The sequence below is a fragment of the Drosophila serrata genome, unplaced genomic scaffold (genome assembly GCF_035046125.1).
Source record: "Drosophila serrata isolate PLE 108 unplaced genomic scaffold, ASM3504612v1 contig_276, whole genome shotgun sequence".
Taxonomy (NCBI): Eukaryota; Metazoa; Arthropoda; class Insecta; order Diptera; family Drosophilidae; genus Drosophila; species Drosophila serrata.
Genome location: NW_028257174.1, coordinates 5,412,648 through 5,434,492, shown reverse-complemented (window position 1 = coordinate 5,434,492; position 21,845 = coordinate 5,412,648). Strand labels below are relative to the sequence as shown.

At 40.4% G+C, this 21,845-nt stretch overlaps 3 protein-coding genes across 9 annotated transcripts in view; 2 read left to right on the top strand and 1 right to left on the bottom strand.

Annotated features, from left to right (window-relative positions):
• Positions 1-16,631, top strand: part of LOC110179424 (uncharacterized) — a 29,629-nt gene extending 12,998 nt beyond the window's left edge. The window contains exons 1-5 of one of the 6 annotated variants that reach the window (XM_086835720.1): positions 4,363-4,580; positions 6,800-6,894; positions 11,392-11,710; positions 11,837-12,139; positions 12,218-16,631. In XM_086835720.1, coding sequence (XP_086691846.1) covers positions 11,653-11,710; positions 11,837-12,139; positions 12,218-15,861 — 4,005 coding nt within the window. In that variant the 5' untranslated portion in view covers positions 4,363-4,580; positions 6,800-6,894; positions 11,392-11,652 and the 3' untranslated portion in view covers positions 15,862-16,631. Of the gene's footprint in view, positions 1-2,884; positions 3,066-4,303; positions 4,581-4,842; positions 5,070-6,799; positions 6,895-11,044; positions 11,165-11,391; positions 11,711-11,836; positions 12,140-12,217 lie in introns of those variants that run through there. The other 5 variants (XM_086835721.1, XM_086835722.1, XM_086835719.1 and 2 more) reach the window with 5 other exon arrangements.
• Positions 1-20,748, bottom strand: part of LOC110179426 (uncharacterized) — a 125,956-nt gene extending 105,208 nt beyond the window's left edge. Inside the window, exons 1-4 of one of the 2 annotated variants that reach the window (XM_020946955.2) lie at positions 20,508-20,748; positions 20,279-20,438; positions 17,937-19,910; positions 17,721-17,857 (exon numbers count right to left, since the gene is read on the bottom strand). In XM_020946955.2, the coding sequence (XP_020802614.2) occupies positions 17,947-19,910; positions 20,279-20,438; positions 20,508-20,621 (2,238 nt within the window). In that variant the 5' untranslated portion in view covers positions 20,622-20,748 and the 3' untranslated portion in view covers positions 17,721-17,857; positions 17,937-17,946. Of the gene's footprint in view, positions 1-17,720; positions 17,858-17,936; positions 19,911-20,278; positions 20,439-20,507 lie in introns of those variants that run through there. The other variant, XM_086835727.1, reaches the window with a different exon arrangement.
• A 312-nt stretch (positions 20,749-21,060) lies between these two features.
• Positions 21,061-21,771, top strand: mRpL14 (mitochondrial ribosomal protein L14). Its single transcript, XM_020947116.2, has one exon. The coding sequence runs from the start codon at positions 21,199-21,201 to the stop codon at positions 21,673-21,675; it is 477 nt and encodes a 158-aa protein (XP_020802775.1). The 5' UTR covers positions 21,061-21,198; the 3' UTR covers positions 21,676-21,771.
• The last annotated feature ends 74 nt before the right edge of the window (positions 21,772-21,845 follow it).

Here is a 21,845-nt window from a genome sequence, read left to right as displayed (position 1 = left end):
TTTATTAACCTACTAAAAACTAACACAGGACAGCTTACCGAATTAAAATTAATGCATTTTTGGCTAAGTTATGATCGATTTGCTATACAATATGTATAGACAAACTTCGGCTTCCCAAATGTAGCTTTATTTCTTGTTTTTATATATTTTACGATATTAACAAGTTCTTTACTATATCCTAAACTCCTTACCAATTAGTTTCAAATTCTAGAGCAAAGGAAGTAGAACCCCACTTTGGAATTCTTGATTCCCCATTTTCAATCGAGTTCAAGAGTTACCTTTCAAGTTCTCTCTCTCTCTTCCTTCAAATTCCTTAAAATTCTTGAAAAATAGTGTAACCTACTATATACCTTCTCCAAGTGCATTATCTTATAGTGAAGAGCAGCCACTGGGGCGCTGACAGCTGCCTCTGGCATTGATTGAAGTCTAATTAAAGCAAGGCATGCAAAAGAATATAAAAAAAAAATAACAAAAACGCATAAGAAAAATGGGAAAGAAAAATGTATCAAGGGCCATGGCTAACGGAGCTTGTTGGTATGTAGATCAACTATTTTCCTAGACTAACAACAACAACAACAAGAGGAAGGAGGGCCTAGGCCTAGGCCTAGGCGTGTCTAGCGATTTATGAAAGATTTTGCCTAAGCCAAAGAAATACCTCTCTTGGAGCCAATAATGATCATAACTGATCATTACGCTGATCATATGGTTCCATTGTCGAATTTGCCATCGTGAAACTTGTTTACAACGGCTGCTTTGGCTGCTGCCACTCTCTGTTGTTCTTCTTGCCGCTTTTCGGAATGAGTTTGTGCCACTTTTCGCAACAACTACGAACAAAAAATGAGGCAAAAAAGAAGAAAATATAAAAAACAGCACAAGAATTCCCTCAAATCGGGGTCACCAGAGTACCAGAGAGTCTCAAGTCTCGAGTCTCGCGTCTCCACTGGAGAAATGCCCCAATAATGTTGCTGATCGAGATATATATATACATATATATATACACTCCATGCTGTACAAGACTGATAGCAATGAACGCCCCCGTCTGTCAAAGAAAACCTTCGCCAAGACCAAAGACACGATTGTTAAGGTTGAGGTTATCACAGACCCCGGAACGTGCCCCACACACAAGAAAACACTATAAATACAACCGAGTACGAGTTCGAGTACAAGTTCGACTACAACAAGTAGAAGTACAAGTACAAGCACGACCCACCGCCAGATGTTAGTACTTTCGGTGGCGCCCTCGAAAAAAATACAACAAAAAATTAAAAACATAATAGCAGTACCCATACCCCCTTTCATATCATCTGGCAAGAGCCCAAAATTTCCGTAATCCCAGACAAAATTTATTGGAATTCTTTGTGCCGCGATAGCATAGTATATATACTATATACTATAATGCGTCATCGACCCACACTAATATGCGAGTGAAACAAGCCTTAAGTGATCAAGATAGTCGCCGGTGGCAAAAGGAAGTCAGAATCAGAAGAGATGGTTGCGATATCAGCAGGGTATATAGCTGAGGGGTTCTGGTAATCAATTTTTAAGTTCCCAAAACTAGTAATTCTTTCGGGGCCAAGGGCTCGCTTTTAACATGGATTTTGATAACAATTTAAACTTGTTAATCGGGATGTTAAGCAGCTAATAAGAGTACTTATAGGGGGGCAATAAAAATAACCCAGAAGAATTTGGGTTTCTTAGGGAATTCTTTGGTATTTTCTTGGTTTTTTATTTTTATTTTGTTGGTATTTTGGTTTGGCAATTAATTCACCTTTAAAATTATATATTTAAGTTTAAGGAATATATCTATAATAATAGAGAAAGAGAAGAACTAGTTCCTAAGAATATCGTGTAAACTAAATATATATTAAGAATCTTAAGATGGAGTTTCTTGTGCATTTACTTTCTAATTCCTTAACATTTCTTTGATATTTTGTTAAATTAATTGCCTTTATAGTTATATTCTAGTTAATGGTAATATGTATATAGTAATAAAGCAAAGAAGAGATAGTTTCTTATTTCGGTAAATCAAAAGATATTAAGGATTATTGGGGAATTCTTTTATATATCTTTTGTATTTCTTTGATAGTTCTGTGGTATTTCTATGATATTTCTATTATATTTTCTTGGCATTTCATAGGTAATTTAATTACCTTTAAATTGTTATTCTAATGAAGTGTAATATCTCTATAATAAACCAAAGAAGAGCTCGGTGCAAGAATGTCTTGTAAGCTAAAGTTAATTTAAAAATCTCAATGTGTGATAATCTTTGAATTCTTCTGAGACTTTGCTCAAATACAAAATAAATAATTGAAGACCTTGTCAAGACTTTGGCTCCAAGTTCTCCCTAGAAGTTCTTAAGTTAGAATTCTCCCTCAAGATGCCATTCACTTTTGTCATAGAACTAAAACACCGATGTTCGACTTTGATAAAATGTAAGTAGTTACAAGTCAAAGTCAAAGATGGGGAGACGTTGTACGAAACACTCCCCATTATAGGGTCTTAATGTTTATAGTTCTTTGATTATTTTTCTTCTTGGAATGTCCATTTATGGTGTGCTACCACCTATGTATCTATGATGTCATTGGCGCTTAGCATGTGCGTGTGCGTTTAGGTGAGGCTTCCTTCCTTTCTTTGGTCTTCTTCTTGACGATGGCAGCCGAAAATGGTCACGGTTTTAAGCGCTTGCCACTCCTGCGGCGAGTGAAAAGCGTTGGCGGTTTTCTAGCACAAGGAGCGCCACTTAAAAAACACTATATAGAAAACTAAAAAAGCAGCTAGAGAAGGTGGTTGGGCTACCCCCACACGAAGTGGAAATAGTTGACTGCGATTGAAGGTCGTCAATCAGAACTTGCCAGACTTGCGCAATTCTGCTGCCGCCGCTTCTGTCTTCTTCCAGTCTCTGTCGCCGTCGTGCAGCGTCGCTGGCGCAGCTCATCATCATCAACAACATCTGAGTTATGCAACGCACTTAGCTGGAAGTTTTAGTTCAGTTCAGTTTGCCCAAGTGCGGCGACAAGTGAAGATACAGATACAGAGCAGCAGCAGATACTAAAGTCAAACACAAGGCAAGCATGCTAAAGTCTAGACTCTAGATACAGTGCTACTTCAGCTATAAAGATCTTGACAGCGCATCAAAAAGTTATAAATACTAAAAGGTCAAGATTCTAACTTGACAAATAAAACATTCCATGATCTTTGAGAAAGGAGATAAAATAACCAAAGTTCTTCATCTGTGCTAAAACTGCTAAAACTTGCAGCTTGAACTATTTGGAAAAGGCTTTATCTTTTTAAATTGTTAAAAACATATAACCGAAAAATCCTAACAGTGCGAAATTATATACAAATTTTGATTCATTTTCTGGTTTTTAAATACCAAAATCAAATACTTCAGAATTACAAGAAAAACGTATTTTTTAAATGTTTTTAAGGCTTGTGATTGCAGAAAACCAATCAAAATTTTTATTTTACACAAGTCACAGCTGATTTAATTAAAGACAAACTCAAAGCCCTTTAAGAAATTAAGAAACACCAGCCAAAACTCCAATAGGTTAATTTCAGATTATCAAACTACAAGTTCCAATCGGATTCTAATAAATAAATTATTATTATAATAAATATAAAATAATTTTGATAAATTTCTTCAATTTAAAATACGAAAACCGTTTACTTGATAAGTTAAAGCGAAGTTTGCCTATCTAAAATCGCTTTAAACTCCGCTAAATATGTGTCTACGTCTTAAAAACATGTTAAACCCAAAATCAAATACTTATTTTACAAGTTCTATTTATTTTCTAAGCAGAAAACTACAAAACTTAAAAGAAATTGAAAAAAACCAACCAAAACTCCAATTGGTCAAATGTAAGATCATTAAACTCCCGATTCCAATCAGATTCAAAAAATAACTGCAATTGGTAAATGTTCAATTATGGCTATTTAACTGTAAAACCAAAACAAAAAGAGACTATTGCACTTTTTGCCTTTCTCCTTAAACGCTTTTCTCCTGGCTCTTGCTATTGTTATTGTTATTATTGTTGTTGCTATATCAATCTGCAAGGTCTGATAAGATAAAGCTCCAATGCGGCGGTAAAGAGAAGAGAGAGAGAGAGCCAAAAAGGAGCGAGTGAGAGAGAGAGCGGCGTGGCGCGTGAGAGCACCAACAGCTGAGCGGAGCAATTTTCGTAGTTGTTGTTGTGTTTTTTTTTGCTGTTCTTTCATTTGCGTTTTGCCTGCGGCTCTATTATTAGAGAGTTACCGTTGCTTTATTATTGCCACTATTATTGTGAGTGTGAGTGTGCGAGTGCGTGTGTCTGTGTGTTGGTGTTGGTGTGCTGTGTTGTGTTCTATGCATAATTTGCGCGTTTTTTGTTGTCAGTTTTGTTAACGTCGTCGTCGGCAAAAGTCGCTCCCTCTCTTCATCCACACATTAACTTCTTCTATCCGCGAAAGAGAGAGAAAGCCAAAAATATAGAATAAAGTAACAAAAAAAAAACGAAAAAACACCGCTAACCTAAGTTAGTACGCAATTTTTTGTTGTTTTTCTAGTTAACCTTTTAGTAGCTGGCGTATATAATTTTTCAAGTGTGAGTTTATTAATTTAGTTTTGCTTATGACAACGTGTTAAAGAAGCAACGGCAACAAACAACAACATAAACAAAAAGAAACAACCAAAAAAAGCAGCAAACAATGCGTTTAATTGCAACGAAGTGACGCGCAAAAGAAAGCCCAAAAGAAACGGCTGGAAACTGAAACACACACAAAAAAATTTGTACAGTGACTCCTGTGAAGAGTGAACTAGCCATAAAAGTGATTTATAAATAACAATATATATTTGTTTTTTTTATGTTAAGGTGCAAGACTTGAAAATACAGTTAAAACTCACAGTGAACTTTCTTGAAAGTTATTGTTAAGTTAATAATTACAAAGAAATGAAGAAATGAATGAAAAGGGAAATTTTTAAAATTTGGTAAAGAAATAATTCAAAATAAATATAATTCATAACACCGAAGAAGAAAAACTTCTTTAATATTAATAAAATATTTAAAACATTAAAAGCGGAAACTTTCTTGAAGGTATTTGTTAAATAAATAATATAAAATAAATATTATTTACTAAGCTTCCTGAATATTGATACAAGTAATAAAATGTTGAATATAAATTAAAGTCATGTATAGTTAACAATCATATCGAGCAGTCACTGTGAATGCAGAATGTGAGAAGTGCACAGTAGGTTCTCGTCACGTAGCTACCGGGATTCCGCACAACCGATATATAAAATATACATTTATTATATATTTATAAATACACACATGTAGATATAACCGACTCATCTAATAACTATATAGCATATAGACTCGTACCATTATGGCCATACGATACCATGCAACAGCAGTTGGTAATGCAGTTGGCTAATATCGTTATCTGTGCTAAATTAACGGAAAACTTGCAATTAGCCAAGCGTCGGGCGTCAATTTGTTTTCAATTAGCCAAGGAACTGGCCAAGAAGTCGGCCTAGAGTAGCTTCAAAAGGTGGTAAATAGTCGGAATATCGATTTTTTGTTTTACTACCTTTACTTTTAGTTCTTTGACGTGTTTCTCACCACCTCGACCCATAGGACTTACTTGGATTTTAACCTTTTCCAACCAGTGTTTAGTTCTGGGGGGAACTCTGCCAATCGATTATCTTTCTTTAAACACATTTCTTTTTGCTTTTTGTGATTTATTATAACTTTGGGTTTTAGTTATTTTTATAGCCTTTCAGAGTATTATATTCATAGTCGGGAGGTTGTAACTCTTTAAGGAATCATTTCCGACCCTATAAATCATATATATTCTTGATCAGCATAATTAGCTGAATTGATTTAGCTACCTTCGGAAGGAAAGAAGTTTCGAAATTTTTTCAACATTTTTCTAAGGGGTTTCATGATTAAAATTGTGCACAAAAAATTGGAAAAAAATTGAATTTGTTTAAAATTTTAATTGAGTATGCAGATTTATTAATCTAATAAAAACTAGCATAGAACAGCTTTCCGAATTAAAATTAATGCATTTTTGGCTGAGTTATGACTTTTCGAATATTTGATTTTTCGAAAAAACAGTCATATAAAACTATAAATAAAATTCGGCTCAAAGAATGGTATAACAATGTAAGTCAGAAGCTTAAAACTAAGTGAAGAAGTTATTTCCGACCCTATAAATCATATATATTCTTGATCAGCATCAAAAGCTGAATCGATTAAGCTACCTTCGGAAGGAAAAAAAAAGTTGGAAATTTTTTCAACATTTTTTAAGGGGTTTCATCGTTAAAATTGTCAAAAAAAAATTGATAAAAAATTTCAACAATTTTTAAGTTTTAAATTGAGTATGCAGATTTGTTAACCTGGTAAAAAATGATATAGGAAAGCTTTCCAAATCGAAATTGATGCCTTTTTGGTTTAGTTATGAGTTTTTTAATATTTGATTTGTTGATTTTTGGTAATATATTATAATAATGATATATTTTTAACTATATCATAGATTCAGATCTTTTTGTTAAGCTTGTATCAACAGAACTCCATTATATATTTGTTTCCTTTTCGGTTTGGATATTTATAATTGGCTCTTAGAGGTCTTATTGTATTTATAACTAAATTGGTTCAAAGTGCAAAGACTATTAAGCTTTGATGACTGTTGGCTATATAAAACCCAACTTTAGAGACCAGTACAAACACCTTTTGATATCTTTTGGTTATGCACATTAATCCCTCAATGTCTTTTATCATTTTATCAATAAAAACCCTACACGTTCACGTCACTTCCAAAGTTTGACTGGAAGTTGACAGTACAATTGGATCTCCCGGACAATCGAGTGGACGGACAACAGCGGGACAGGTGATAATTTCTAGGCCATTTAAGGCGGTACGTGATAACTGGCATATATTTTTATATATTGTATAGTATAGTATAGTAAATATATAGCTTATAGCATGTGTTATGCAAAGCTAGAGACAGCCGGTAGGTAGGTAGATCGGTCTAATCAAGTGGCTCAAATTGCCGTACAAATTGAAATAGATAATGGTGGCCAAAGTGACAGTGGCGGCGACGACATAACGACAACAAGACTGCGACTTAGCATATTCGGTTTGGGATTAGTCATGCGTATCGCCCTGAAAGCCCGATAACTGCTGCAGATAAAGCTGTCCGCGAAAAAATAATATATACAAATGCTAAAAACAGGCACAGTGACTCGAGAAAGTCAATCCACAGGTGTTTTCTTTTGTTTCTGTGTTTCTGACTATCGTCTTACCGCACAGAATTAGCATAGCCGTCTAGTTGGATTGGGTGATTATTTTTATATATATACACAATACATACATTTATAAAGAAACAATGATGAGCACCAATAAAAATTCCCTCACGTCGTCTATATATAATGATATCATCGCCTAACTTTGGAACAACCTCAGCGCAAAGGCGATGAATCTCCGTGAATGCAATGCCGCAAAACTTCAATGTCAGTGTCAACCGTTGCATATATTGTACGGGAGAATATACATATAAATATATATACACACATTCGATTGGAACACAACACATCTCTATATTTAAGTCTCGGATATTCCAAGAGATTCCGACATTCCAATATCCAATTCCCGGGACCATTAATCATCGATTCCCATCTTCTGTTTGCCTTACTGATTCGCCCTCTTTGGGTACTTGAACACTTCCAAAAATATATCTATATAGTATACAAAAAATTTCATTATTTAGGCACGATGTGTAACGGTAGAAAGTTGCCAATTTGTAGTGTACACATAACGGATTCCCCTTTTCCAAAATGAAGAATAAATAAAAGGCAGACATTAGCCATGAAATTAGCATTCAATCATGGAAATCAATGAGTTATCTAACCCATCAAGGGTGATGTATTCAGAACCACAGTGGGGAGTTCTTTAATGGCATCCATTTAAAGATCTTGTGTCGAAGATATTGATATTCAAACCATTAGCTCTTAATAGTTTCAATTAAATTTGCAAATTAAATAAGAGTTTGGTAGTAAAAATTGGAAATCAGAACATGATTCACAATATGTAAATAGAAATGAATAAAAAGTGTGCGTTATGCATCTTCTTCTTATTAAATAAGATGAGTAAGCTCATAGTAACTAATAATATATAGCTCTTATTTTACAGAACCTACTCTTTCCTTGAGATCCACTTAAGAGATTCAAAATTTTCAAAGCCAAAGATATGGGCCAGGCTAGGTTAACTCGTGAGACCTTAATGTGACTACTGATCGATCAAGTTCACGCAACGATAAGTGATCTGATTTCGTTAGGTTTTAAAGACCTTGTTTGGGGATCGATCGATTTGATAAATGTAAAGTAAATGGGGAAATGCTCTGACCCCTATGGCAAACGGCAATTACAAGCATTTGTACTTTGCTCTATAAATATATATGTATATATCACTATAAGTTTGTATACAAATATATCAACAACTTAACGTGTTTGTCTGTTAACTGGGCCGGCAGAGTCGCACTACTTGTGTTGGAAGTGGAAATCGATAGAGAGCGTTACTTAACCATCTTCGCCAACAACGTGTGTTAAAGCAAACAGTTCAATTACGCCAGATTGTTAACAATATATCTATCATATAGCAGTAATAACAAGCCATATATAGACAGGGATAATTGTGAGCTTATGGTAAAGATTCGAGTACATATATATCCCTCTAATGACATAAATACCAAAGTATAGCCGATAAGCCAGAGTATAAAGTTCAAAACAAACCAACTAGAGAGTAATTTAATTTTTATTTCAATTAGCCAGGTTCAAAAGGCCCCCAAAACACACACACACTTTACGTTTTTTGCGGCTGTTGATGTGCTATTAGCCAAAGCTCATTATTTTTTTGGCAACACACAGCGACCGCAAGCCATGTTTATGGAACGTGATGATTTATGGCAAGAAAACATTTCTCATCGCCCGCCTCAAGATAGCCGAGGAATTTTTTCAACTTACTCATGTTTATTTCAAGGGGAACTTTAGTGACTGACTATAAAGGCCAAAACCAAAAGACCAAAAACAACTGCAATATCAATTTGATAACCAAGAACCAAAAACAATAACAGGTGGAAAAGAGCGGCAATAACAGCTGAGAAATCGACTCCCTCTCTCCTCTGGTGGTTTAACCAACTGAAACTAAAATAATAATATGCCAATAATATGAATGGGAATGGAAAATACTACAACCGATAATCCCAAACAATTGAATAGTTCAGCGAATTCGATTAGAAATCAAACCTTGATGGCCAATAAAGGGAGTGCCAATATACATATACCCAGCAATATATCTATATTATTCTTCTTCACTACTCTCTCCATTTGGGATCGAGGAGACTTGGGACTCCATGCTGATTTTAATATCTAATTAGGCTGGCTAATAGTTGGGCTAATTAGTTCGGGGCTGCTGCTCATTAAAAAGTAAACACAAATCGATTTGCCTCAGGCAATCCATGGGAAAGGGGCGCGTGTCTCAATCACGAATAATAAATATACAGTGCGGATCATGAGCAGCGATTTAGTAATTGAATATCTTGTATTACATGTTAATTTGCAATAGTTTCGGTTAAGCAAAATATATTAGAAAGTATCGAGTAGAGTTTTCAACATATTAATAATTCATTTTAAAGAACTTATTCCATATATTTCCTTTAGGAGAACCCCACTGCATAGTTTCTAAAAATCAATTATAGTCAATTATTTGAAAGGTTAACTATGGATTTAATTGGGAAAATTAAGGGAAGTCTACTTCCTGTGGGAATCAGCTACTAAGCATTAAAACCTTACAGCTGTGAAATCTACTGTACTTGGGATAAGTACATGTGAAATTAAACTGTATCTGTGTATTGATTGTTACAGAGAGAACAATTTTAGGATACAATATATAAGAACTCTAGTCTATATTTGGAAAACAATGGTAAAATATTTTGAATTTTTTCTAACAACTATATTGGTCTAAGGTCTTATTTTAAAGAGTCGTATAATTTTATAATAGTTTAACTATTAGTTGGATCTTAAATTAGGGGTTTATGTAACGAAAATATTGTAAAGTTTGTAATATCAATATTTTTATAGACAAAAAATATCGATTAGCTTGAAAAAGATTGGGAAACGGAAATATTTGTGTATCGATTCACATTTAAAATATATCGAAATGATATCTTATTTTAGAAAATTTAAAAAATTTCAATTATAAAGAATAAAATCGAAGAATCTAAAGTACAGAACCTTCTTAATTATTTTTCAATGAATTCAAATAACAATAGCTTCTTTTTCGCAGTGTATGGCTGTAGAACTCAGTTGTTGCTGCGGCAATTGCCCGTAATTTGCATGGCCTCACACTCACACTGCTGCACAATCTAACTATGTCATTAGACAATAAGTAAACAGCGCCTACCTACCACGCCCCCATCCGCCTACTCCCCCCCGGAAAATCTTTGCGATTTACGATTTGCGATTTTTTTTCTCATTTTCCATTGTGTGCAAATTCGAAAAAAACGCACGCGACAAAAAAAAACGCTTCTCATTTTCCCTCATTGCCGCCGATTTCGATTTTCTTGAGCTTATCGCCGGCAATAGGTGTTTGTATGATATATGTATGTATATGTTTGTGTATGTGTGAGCCATTAAACAACCTGGCCGACAATTAAGCACTAAGCCAGGCGCAAAAGGCGCAAAGCAAATATCAAATAGCTACGAAAATAAGAACAAAGGCATTTAATTGATAAAGCAAATACCAAAAAAGTACACTGAGAACTAGAAAATACTCTAAGAAAATGGGAAATATATATAGATAATTATTTAAATAATGTTTTGGGTTGATCTTTGATGAAAAAAGCTATGAAATGCTGGCTCCTAAATTCGTACTTGAGAATTTTAAGAACACTCTTTACATAACCCTGGCTAAAATTTCACCTTTCTTCTCTTTAAACTTTAAAAATTGCTATAATGTTTTTGTACCAACAAAGTCGACCTTGGAACAAATTGTATTATTTATTAAAAACAAAAAAAAAACAAATTTAGTTTTCCCAATTCCTTTACGTCAACAACACGACAACACTACACTACGTTTTTTTTTCTGGGGCATTAGAAGGGTATCATGGATGCGAAGCCTTACTCTAGGCAGTGAGTATATGTATCTGCGGCAGATATACAGGTGGCAGGTGATAAGGAGACCCACCACCACCACCGCCCCCTCCATCATCCTTATCGCGCCAAAAAGCTGATAAGAGAGGCAACCGGAGCGTTGTGGATGGAGTGGAGCGTCGTCTTGTGGTTATGCGGGGGCATTGTTTTGTAATCGGCAAGCTTTTAACTCACTTTCTGTCTCTGCCTTGCCTTTCCACTTGCAGATTTCGCAGCGCACAAATCGCACGCCATTTTCTAGCATGCTCTAGGAATCATCTACAATATTACGAAACTCGAACATCCAAGTAACAAGAAACAAAACAACAAAAAACTGAAAGAAATCACAAAACAAATCGAATAAAGCGAGCAAGTCGAAACACGTTTGAGGAATACGTAACAGGAAACGAAAATCGAAACGGAAACGGAAGTTGGAGAGAGAGGGAAAGAAGGAAGGATAACACAGTTCAGAGGCCACGCCCACCAACATGAGCAGCATGAAGGGCGGCTTCTCCACACTTAACCGCTGGTTTGGCCGCAAAAAGGGTAAGTCAGCGATCTAATCTATCGATAAGTTAATCGATCAGTCAAGTAAAGAAGAAAACTTTTGGAGGAATCTTCTTTCAACATGAATAAATACATAATAAATGATTAATTTAATCAATTTTTTAGACAAAACCAGCACTGGCAGCACCTCCATCGGCAAGCTGTCCAAGTCAACCACACAGCTGCATCACCTGTCCACGGACACGGACATTAACGAGACTAGTCAGCTGGAGTACAACAGGATAACGCCGGTGCCGGCTGCCACCAGTAATGCACCCTTTGAGCAGACATTCCGCATCACGGTCCTGCTGCCCAAGGATCAACTATTTGTGGCCAGACTGGGCGCCCGAGTGCCGCTCAGCAAGCTCCTGTCGCTGGTCTGTGACAACAAGCAGCTGGATGCGGATAAGTACGAGTTCCGGAGTCCAGGTGGGTCTAGTTCTCTTACAAGATCCTATAGATCCTTACTAAATCCTACTCTTTGTTAATCCCCAATCTCCCCCGCAGTGGACGCTAGTCAGGTGTATAGCTGCGAGTCGACCATTGGCGCTGTGGGTCTCTCAGAGATCCGTCTGTGCCACAAATCCGAGTCATATGACAACTTTAATCCGGATGCCATGCACCATCACAAGTTCCAGCGTACCGGCATCGCTCGCGATTCCCTAAGCAGCAGCTCGGACTTTAGCAGCAGTCGCCACTCGAAGGTGACAGCCAAGACGCCCAGTCCGTACAGTTCGAGCAACTCCCTCAACTCGATGGACTCCACTGGGATGAACTACACCCGAACGCCGGTGGTGGTGCCTCCACCGCAGGCAACAAAGGTCATGGCACCGCCGCCGCGCAAGAAGCGTGCAGCGCCGCGTCCTCCAAATCAAATATGCATACCAGAGCAATCCGTGCCGGATATACCCTCCACAGTAGGAGCAGGAGGAGGAGGAGGAGGAGGGGGATTGAAGTCAGAACCCGCCTATGCGGTGATTGTAAAGCGTCCACAGTTGTGCATGTCCACGCCCAATCTCTCAGCCGGTCAGCTGGAGTTGGATTGCAATGGCAATAGCTCCAAGTCACTAAAGGATGAAGACTCTGCCTCCGATGGTCACTATGCCACGCTGGATCTGAAGCAGCCACCATCGGTTAGTGGTCCAGAGCCAACGCCCAGGAAGCGTATAATCCAAATCAAAAAGAAAACAGCACCGGCACCGCCACCTGGCGAAGATACCATATCGCTGGCCTCCATACCAGAGCCTGTGACACCCACGGCAAGTGTGCCGCAACCGGCGCCAAGGATCACAAGCCCGCTGCCAGTTGGACAGCCACCACTGCCCGTCAGTGCAGCGCCACAAGTGAATGGTAATGGTAGTGGAACCCCGAATGGAAGCATGCCAGGAACTCCCAATGCCATGTCTTTGGACACTAACAAAGGTATTCCCAATGGCACACCCAATGGAACCCCTCTTGGCACCCCCAATGGCAATGTATCCAAGGTACTCCTGAATCGGACACCCACACCAGAGCCCCGATCTCTGGGCAGTGCCACCGAAGAGGATGACAATGATGCGGCCTCGAAGCAAGCAGATTCCGGCATTGGGGAACCAGTACCATCGCCATCATCTGTTACGCCCGAGCCAGAGGCCGAGAAGTCGCAGCAAGAGTCCAGTTCCGAGGACGATGAGGCCATCAAAGTGTATAACTTCAAGCTGTGCCAGACCTCCTCCAAGAAGGAGAAGGAAGAACTAATAACGCCACCAGTGGCCACCAGTCTGGCTGAGCTGGCGGTGCTTACAGCTGCCGCTGCCGAGGATGAGGAGGAAGCTGGCAGAAAGGACGAGGGACAAATGGTCAATACACCCAGTAGTGCCAGCGAACAGACATCGCTCTCGTCGTGGAATTACTCGGTGCCCATATCACCGCCGCCAGATTTCTCCGATCAGCAAGGACGCCAACGAAGTGCTGGCTCAATGAGTCCCGGTTCGCCGCTGGACGAGATTGTGGACGAACTGTCGGCGATAATCAATCACCAGGGACTGGACACATTGATTAAGAAACAGCCCGATCCTCGGCTGGCCGAGATTGAGGCCGCAAAACCGAATCGTTTGGCAAATTTCAGTATAGCCACGGCCACGGCAAAGAGTACAACAAGGATTACTAGAGCTGACTCCTTTCAGGCAGGATCCGGTGCCGAGGCAGAGGTAACATCGCCCGGCGGAGGAGCACTCAGCCTGCGCAGCACTTCCCATGTCTCGCTGAATAAGTTGGAGCAGCAGAATGGTTATGGCTTGGGTCAGCGTCGCTCCTCCAGTGAGCTAAGCATTGGCGAGTCACCCTCGCTGCAAAGTCTGGAGGTGATCAAGACTATCCTCAACTCCAGGAAGAATAGCTTGGCCGAGAGTGGAGGCAGTACGTCACCAACTGTGGAGCAACCAAAGAGCATAAAGCAGGAGCAGCCCAAAGAGGAGACAACGGTGGATGGCGGAAATAGAGCTTTGGCAGCTGACATCGTCAAGGAGCAGCAGCCTTCACCAAGGGATCTACCTTCCCCTGTGACTTTTATTGCTCCTTCTCCTACTCCTGTCCAGGAGGCATCACCCAAACCCATGGAAAAGCAAAAGCCTGTGCCTGTTGCCAAGCCAGTGTCACCTGTTATCCCCAGACAAGTGGTTTCTCTGGTTCAACGGCAGGAGTCTCCTTCTGTCATTAAGAAAGAGTCTCCCCCTGTCGCCAAGAAGGAGTCACCTTCCCCTGTCGCAAAGGATTCACCTCCTCCTGTCGCTAAGAAGGATTTACCTATCGCTAAAAAGGAGTTATCTCCACCAGTCCAAAGGCAATCCCCTTCAGCTGTCAGCAGACTCATCCTGGACCAAACTCCAGTTCAGAAACTAGATGCAGCTCCAGTTGCAGTCTCCACAACGCCCCCGAATACACCAGCCTCACCTGCCACCAGTCCCGCGGTCACCATGAGAGGCAACACAGGCCAGGTGGAGAGTCCACAGCCGGCCAGGAAGCCCATCGAAATGTCACCCAGCTCCAAGCCAATGCCACCCACATATCGATATTCTGGACCGCCCAGCATTAACTTTGCCACGTGGAGTGAACGACCCAAGTCCCAGGTGGCCATTAAAAACGAAGGTGACTACATATTCGGTGGAGCAGGCAAGGCTCAAGGAATGCAATCACCACCACCACCAGCAGCAGCAGCAGCAGGAGCATCAAACTCCAAGCTCACCATTGAGGTGGCTTCACCCATACTGAGAATGGGTATTTCACAGCGAAAGGAATACCATGTGCCCATCACGGTCAAGCCGCTCAAGGATGTTGCCATCCCAGAGGCAGAGACAGAGAAGATCCCCGAGGAAGTCAAGTCACAATCACAAGTCCAAGTCCAAGTCCAGCCCCAAGGCAAGCAACAAGTCCAAAACCAAGCCACAAACCAAAATCTATCTTCGACGCTGCCGCGACCTGCCAAGAGTCATCGCTTCACCCTGCCCGCCGGCGGTGGGAATCATCACATCCAAACGGTGACGAGCAGCAGCAGCAGCAACTCCCTGCCAAGACCCATCTCGAGTCTGGAGAGGAACACCAGGCCGGCAGCAGAGGCTGTGCCTACGCCGGCTCCCTTTGGCCAAAATACATTGCGACGCACTGGCTTCAAGGAGCGCATGCTGGCCCGAGAGCAGCTGGAACAGGAGCAGGCTCTGAGCATACGAGTGTCTGTCAATGGTACAGCTCCTGCTCCCACAGCAGCACCTACTCCTACTCCAGCTCCCGCCAAAGCTACTGTTGTACCAGTCTCTATAGTAGCACCTACTCCGGCTCCCAAGCCCACATCCCCCAAGCCAACGCTGCCGGCCAAGAATGTACAGCAGCCGGTCTTCAAGACCACGAAAGTGGAGGTGAAGCTCCAGCAGGAACCGGAGGAGTCAACCAAACCGGTGGTGCTGCAGGTAAAGCTGCGACCCAGCTCCCAGCCAGTAGTGATGGCAGCCACAACGACGACACCACCACCACCGCCGCCGCCGCAGCAGGTGCAACTGAAGCCGGTCAAGTCATCGTCCGTGGGACGCAATGCACCCGGTGGACCGATGGCAGATCCCAGGTCGCAGCTCCTTGAGGCGATACGCAACTTTAAGCGTGAAGAGCTCAATCGATCCTGAGGATATATATGAGAGCGGAAGAGGAACAAACCCTGGGCACAAGAAGCCGCACAAATTGTATTTTTTTTCTATGTAATGTAAATTTTGCTGAGAGCATCGCCTTTCTTCAGTTGTAAATAATTAGAGAGCAGATAAATTACAGGATTTAGTAGAACCTATCTCTGTGTGTGTTTAAATATATATATTTCTTTAAATATATATATTTCCCTCGCAGAAAAAAACCGCTTCTATATTTCTGTGTGCGCTTCCAAAGCGCCCCCAGCTTATTACCCTTTATATATACATATATTTTTTTTAACTAATCTTAGTTTTTTTGTTATCAACTATGTAGTAGTTTTTTTAAAACTTTGTTTTAGTCATTAGGTCACAAGATGCCCCCCAAAAAAAAGGAGAATCAATAAGCAAAATGAAGAAATTAAAAAAAGAGTGAAGGAAAGGAGAACGATAAAAGCGAAAATAATCGATAATATATGCATAATATCGTGTGTTATCATAATATCGTATGTTATTATATATATTTCATATGTCTTAGTGAATTATAGTAACCAATTTTCTAACCAATATGGGACTGGTCTACTTAGTCGTGTCAAAAACAAAAAAACAAAAACAAATAATGCGATACCAAGAGTTAATAAAGCTAATAAATTATTATTTAAAACGAAGCACCATGTAATACCCGGCAGCCAGCAGTAAATGCATTTAGCGCTCATGTATATACATATATGGCATTGTATTAAAGTGAATAATAATAATAAAAGTATACAAGTTAAGCGATTGTTTTGTTTTATTTATGCAAATTTTTAATATTTCAGTTGAAGGTAAGGTTAAATGTTACACAGTTTTCTGTTTGCAGATTACAAAAGTTTGCGTTAAAGTTTAATGTCCTGTTTAACAGGTTTCAAAGTGCAATATCGATTGTTTTTTTATAAATTCACAAATGAATTCTGTTTTTATTTTTATATCAGAAATGCGTACGTTAAATTTATGTTTAAATGCACTTGTTAGCAGATATACAGTTTCAATATTTTCCGTATTTCTTTTATAAAATTACAATTTGTTCAAAGATAAGCCAACAGTTATCTGCTTTTGTTTTCATATTAAAAATGTTTACGTTAAATTTAAGGTTACATGTTTAAAGTTTCAACATCATGCTCTATCATTGTTTTTTTTTTTTTTTTAAGTACGAATGAATCATGTATGTAAGGCCAACATTTTTTTGTTTTTGTTTTTAAGACAAGTTAAATAAGCTGGTTAAGAAGTTTTCAATAGCAATATCATCCTGAATTTTTTTATAAAATGACCTTCAAATTTGTTGTATTTTTTTCCTCAATTTTTGAATGTATTAAAGTTTTGATTTAATGTTTTTTTTTACAAAATCATTAATGAATCGAATCATATTATGGCAAAAGTATTATATTTTTGGTTTTTAATTAGCCATTTAAGTTCATGTTAAATTTCTTGCTTTACTGGTTTAAATTATAAAATCATTGCTCTTTTTTTAAAAAATACATATAAATCATTCAACCGACAATTTTTGTTATTGTTTTTAAATTAAGATTTAAGTTTCCTGGTTGTTATTATTATGGAATCTTTCTTATAAAATGACTTCAAAATGAATTAGCCAAGATTTTTAAGGTTTCCTTTTTTCAAATTACGAATATGTCTGGTAAAGTTACTATAGAACTCATTTAGGTTTAGAATAACCATTTTTTTTTTTTTGATAAAATATAAATAAATAACGTTTAATACTTCTGTCTTTATATGAACTAAAAGAAACTTAAATGTGGACTCTTTCCATTGTGCCAGCTAAAGGATAAGTTCCCTATTATCAGGGTTTCAGTATCGCTTTGTTTTCTGACAACAATATGACAAAAATAACGTTTAAGACTTCTGATGTCTTACAAAAATTACAAAATAGGTTAAATGCAAGTTTTCCATATCAGATTCAAATGTCGATGAAGGTGGTTCTAAATTGTCCGGGTATCAGATAAAGGTTCTTGAAGACACATTTTTTAAAAGTAAATTCAATCATATTAAACCCAAAAAGAGAGAAAATAAAGAGATTCGTCGCTTACCGAAATCCTTTTAATCGAGTTGCTTCGAGTTGGACGGATAACGATTACACCCGCTATGGCGTGAATATTCCTTGGCCCTTGAGAAGCCTTTTGGATCCGTGGCTCTGTCACTCGAAGGACCAGTGTTAAGCGCAGAAATATCGTCCGAAAATTCATCAGAAGAGTCGTGTTGGGTGTCAAGAAACGAATTACGGTGATGTCCGCCTTGGCGGTGATATTTCTTAGCCATTGGACAGGAGCCTCTCTTTTCCATGGCTCCGTAAGTACCAACCGCATTTGAACGACGACCGTCTAATGTGGTGATTTCGTCCCAAAACAATACAGGGGAATGCCGCTGTGAGTCTACTAATTGATCGGGGTGATGGTGGATATAATTCTCTGCCTTTGAGAATTCTTTTTGATTTGTGGCTCCATGTTGAATAGTCTTACTCGGACGCCGACTGGTATGCGGTGGGAACTTGTACGAAAACTCCTCAGATGAGCGGAATTGCGAGTCAGTTGACGGCCCGTCTTGATAAGGATACGCCTTAACTTTTGGGGAGGAGGCTCTTTTATCCATTGGTCCGTCGGGAACAATCGAGGTGATGTAGTCGAAAAACTTCTCAGGGGAGCGACGCTCCAAGTCGACTTGGCGCTGATAATTGTTTTCCTTTAAGACGCCTTTCTGAGACTCCTCCCTTGAACGAGGATGGTTAATCGGAGAGGGAGGGAGAGAGGGCTCCGAAAACTCCTTATGACGACGTCCGCCTTCGCTATCAAATTGCTCGTCCTCCCCGAAATCGCTTGTGTCCGGCAACTCATTGGGAGCGCTGTGTTCGCCCTGATAGTCAAATTTCTCGATCTCCTTCAAGTCTTTTTGATTCGTGGCTCCATTAGGAATAGGCTCACTAGAACGTGGAAAGTCATATTGAGAACGGCGCTCCAAGTCACGGCAATGACGTCTTTGGCGGGAAGATTTCCTGACCCCTGAGCGGCCTCTTAGACCCTTGGGTACATAAGGACCGCATGAGCTCGAAAATTGACTGCTAATCGGTGAAGTGGCCCCCGAAGACTCCTCATAACGATGTTCGCCATGCTGGTTCTCGATGTCCTCAAGCTCTTTTTGATTCGTGGCATTGGAGCATTGACTGGCAATCGTGGAGACATCCAAACGCTGACGACGACTTTTGTTGGCCTGGTTGATTTCCAAGTCTTGAAAAGTTGCCAAAGATTGAAAGGAATCCAGCAAAGTTTCACCGACGAGCGCCGCGCTTCTGGTGTCAGGCGTATGGGTTTTGTAATTGGTCTTTAGCTTGGATGGTACATGCTTGCCAGGTTCTATAAAAATGCCCAGATCACGGCACATATAGTCGCTGAAGGTGAAGGCCCAGCGTATCACCATGCTCTGAGCGCAGTAATTGGCGCAGTCCTTCTCCTCATGGAACTCGCAGCCGATGTGGCTGGCAAACTCAAAGAAATCCCTTAGGAAGAATCCGTCCGTTATTATCAAATTGATCTTGTCATTCAGCTGGCCGGCTATATCGAGGGTCGCCTTCTTCAGGGTCATGAACAAGTACTGGATGTCATAGACCACAATTTTTGGTAGAAAATCCTCTTTGGCGCCGCTGGCCAAGTAGTCGAAGCATGACTCCACGATCCGTCTCATGGCCGTGGTGGTGAACACGATCGCTGGCATACGATCCTGGAACTTGCAAATATATCTGTTTATCTGAGAATAGAGCTTGGACATGTTGCTCTCGCCCAGGGCCATCGGCGGCAATGGGAGCTTGTGTGTAGCCCGGGAATGATCCTGGGCAGTCCGGCCCAGACCCAAACTGAGATGGCCGGGGTCTATTAGTGAGCTAAACACGGAAATTATGCCCTCTTTCAGGGAGTATTCGCAGGCGCCGAACTCGGCGGGCACATAGAAATCGCCATCAGGATCTCTGACGAAGTGAACAAAGGCACAAAACAGGAACTTGGTATTCTCCAGATCTATAATGAGACTCAAGAGTGTAAGAAATTGCGAGTGTGTGTGTGTGTATGGGTGTGTGGGTGTGTGCCTGTGTGTGTATGGGTGGGTGTGTGTGTGCTTGTATGTGTATGGGTGGGTGTGTGCGTGCTTGTGTGTGTTTGGGTGGGTGTGTGCCTGTGTGTGTATGGGTGTGCCTGTGTGTGTGTGTGTGTGTGTGTGTGTGTGTGTGTGTGTGTGTGTGTGTGTGTGTGTGTGTATGGGTGGGTGTGTGTGTGTATGGGTGTGTGTGTGTGTGCCTGTGTGTGTATGGGTGGGTGTGTGTGTGCCTGTGTATGTGTGTGTGCGTGCGTGTTTGTGTTTGCGTGTGCGATGAAGAGGTGCTGCTGACCTTGAGACTTCTTTCCCTCCATTACCATGCGCTCGATGGTGCGCTGCATGTTCTCCTCCTGGTCGCTTTTCTCGCGCATCACACGGTCCATCTGGTCGAGCGTCTCTTTGCCGCTCGCACAGATGCCGCCGAAAGTCAACCGCTCCTGCGCAGTCATATTCTTGGAAAAGCAGTCGCAAGAGGCGCGGTGAAATGCATGCATGGCAACAACAACGACAACGAAACTCACCTCCCAAATGGGGCTGCAGTGAGACACCGCCTCGACAAAGTCCATATTTGGGTGATCCTTGCGCCAATGGTTGACGAACACCATAAAGCTGCTCCGCTTGGTCCGAGGAGCCATGGCAAGTACGTGAATTCTTGGGAAAAACACCAGAAAAAAGCAAAAGAAAAATTCACCAGCACAAACTCTCGCCAACAAGAAAAAGAACTGCCAACTCCGAATCTCAAAAGCAACGGGATTTGCAAAATAACGGAATCAAGTGACAGAAAAGCTGTCAGCTTGACATTCTGTTAAGTTAACGGGCTGTGAAGTTACCATTCTGTTAAGTTAACAGGCTGTCAAGTTAACATTACGCCTAAATAACATTTTTATTGTTTTCAGTGGTACCAAAGCCAATTATTATTTAATTTCAATTAAAAACAATGTAATTTGTCAAGTTAATCAATTAAATAAATAGTCCGGACGTGTTATATGCATGTATGGCAATTTTTAGTGAACTTTCTTTTTAGAATTTAAGCTTGCCGCTCGTGAGCAGCCGGAGTGGCTTAACAGAGACAGCTATCGATTGCTCACGCACGCGATATATCGATAATAATGTTACCACCACTATCTGGCAATAAGAAATTGTATAATTTCTTGTTTTCATTTTTGTTGAATTAAATTCCTGCCCCACGAGAGAAAAATCACACACACTGCAATGTCGCTACGAATACTGAAGACCTTGGGGCCAGCCACCCTGACTGCTGTCGGGCGGCAGCAGCAGCAGCAGCTAATCCATACGACGCCGGCGTGCTGCGAAATTAGGAAACTCGCCCGCCTCCGGGTGGTGGACAACAGTGATCTTGGCAAGCGGGCCATGGCCGAGGGCCGGCCACCGCGCTGTATTCATGTGTACAACAAGCGTGGCGTTGGCGTGATCGGCGACAAGGTGCTGGTGGCCATCAAGGGCCAGATGAAGAAGGGCATCCTCGTGGGCCTCAAGCAGAACCAGAAGCCCAAGCAGCCCAAATTCGACAGCAATAACCTGGTGCTCATCGACGACAATGGCAGTCCGTTGGGCACCCGCATCCATGTACCAATACCCACGGTTCTGCGGACGATTCTCAAGGAGAAGACGCTGGCCAAGGGAGCGGACTACACCAAAGTTTTGGCCATAGCCAGCAGATACGTTTAGAATCAGTCCTCCTGCCGTCGGTCGGCTTTTTTTGTTTGTTAAACTTGTAAAGATACGAAAAATATATGAAAATATAAAATTATAGAGAAAATTAAATACTTTGAGGTGTTTTTTTAAGGACCTAAAGGCTGTTTTAAGGAAATTTGATGTTTTTGATATAATTTTAAACT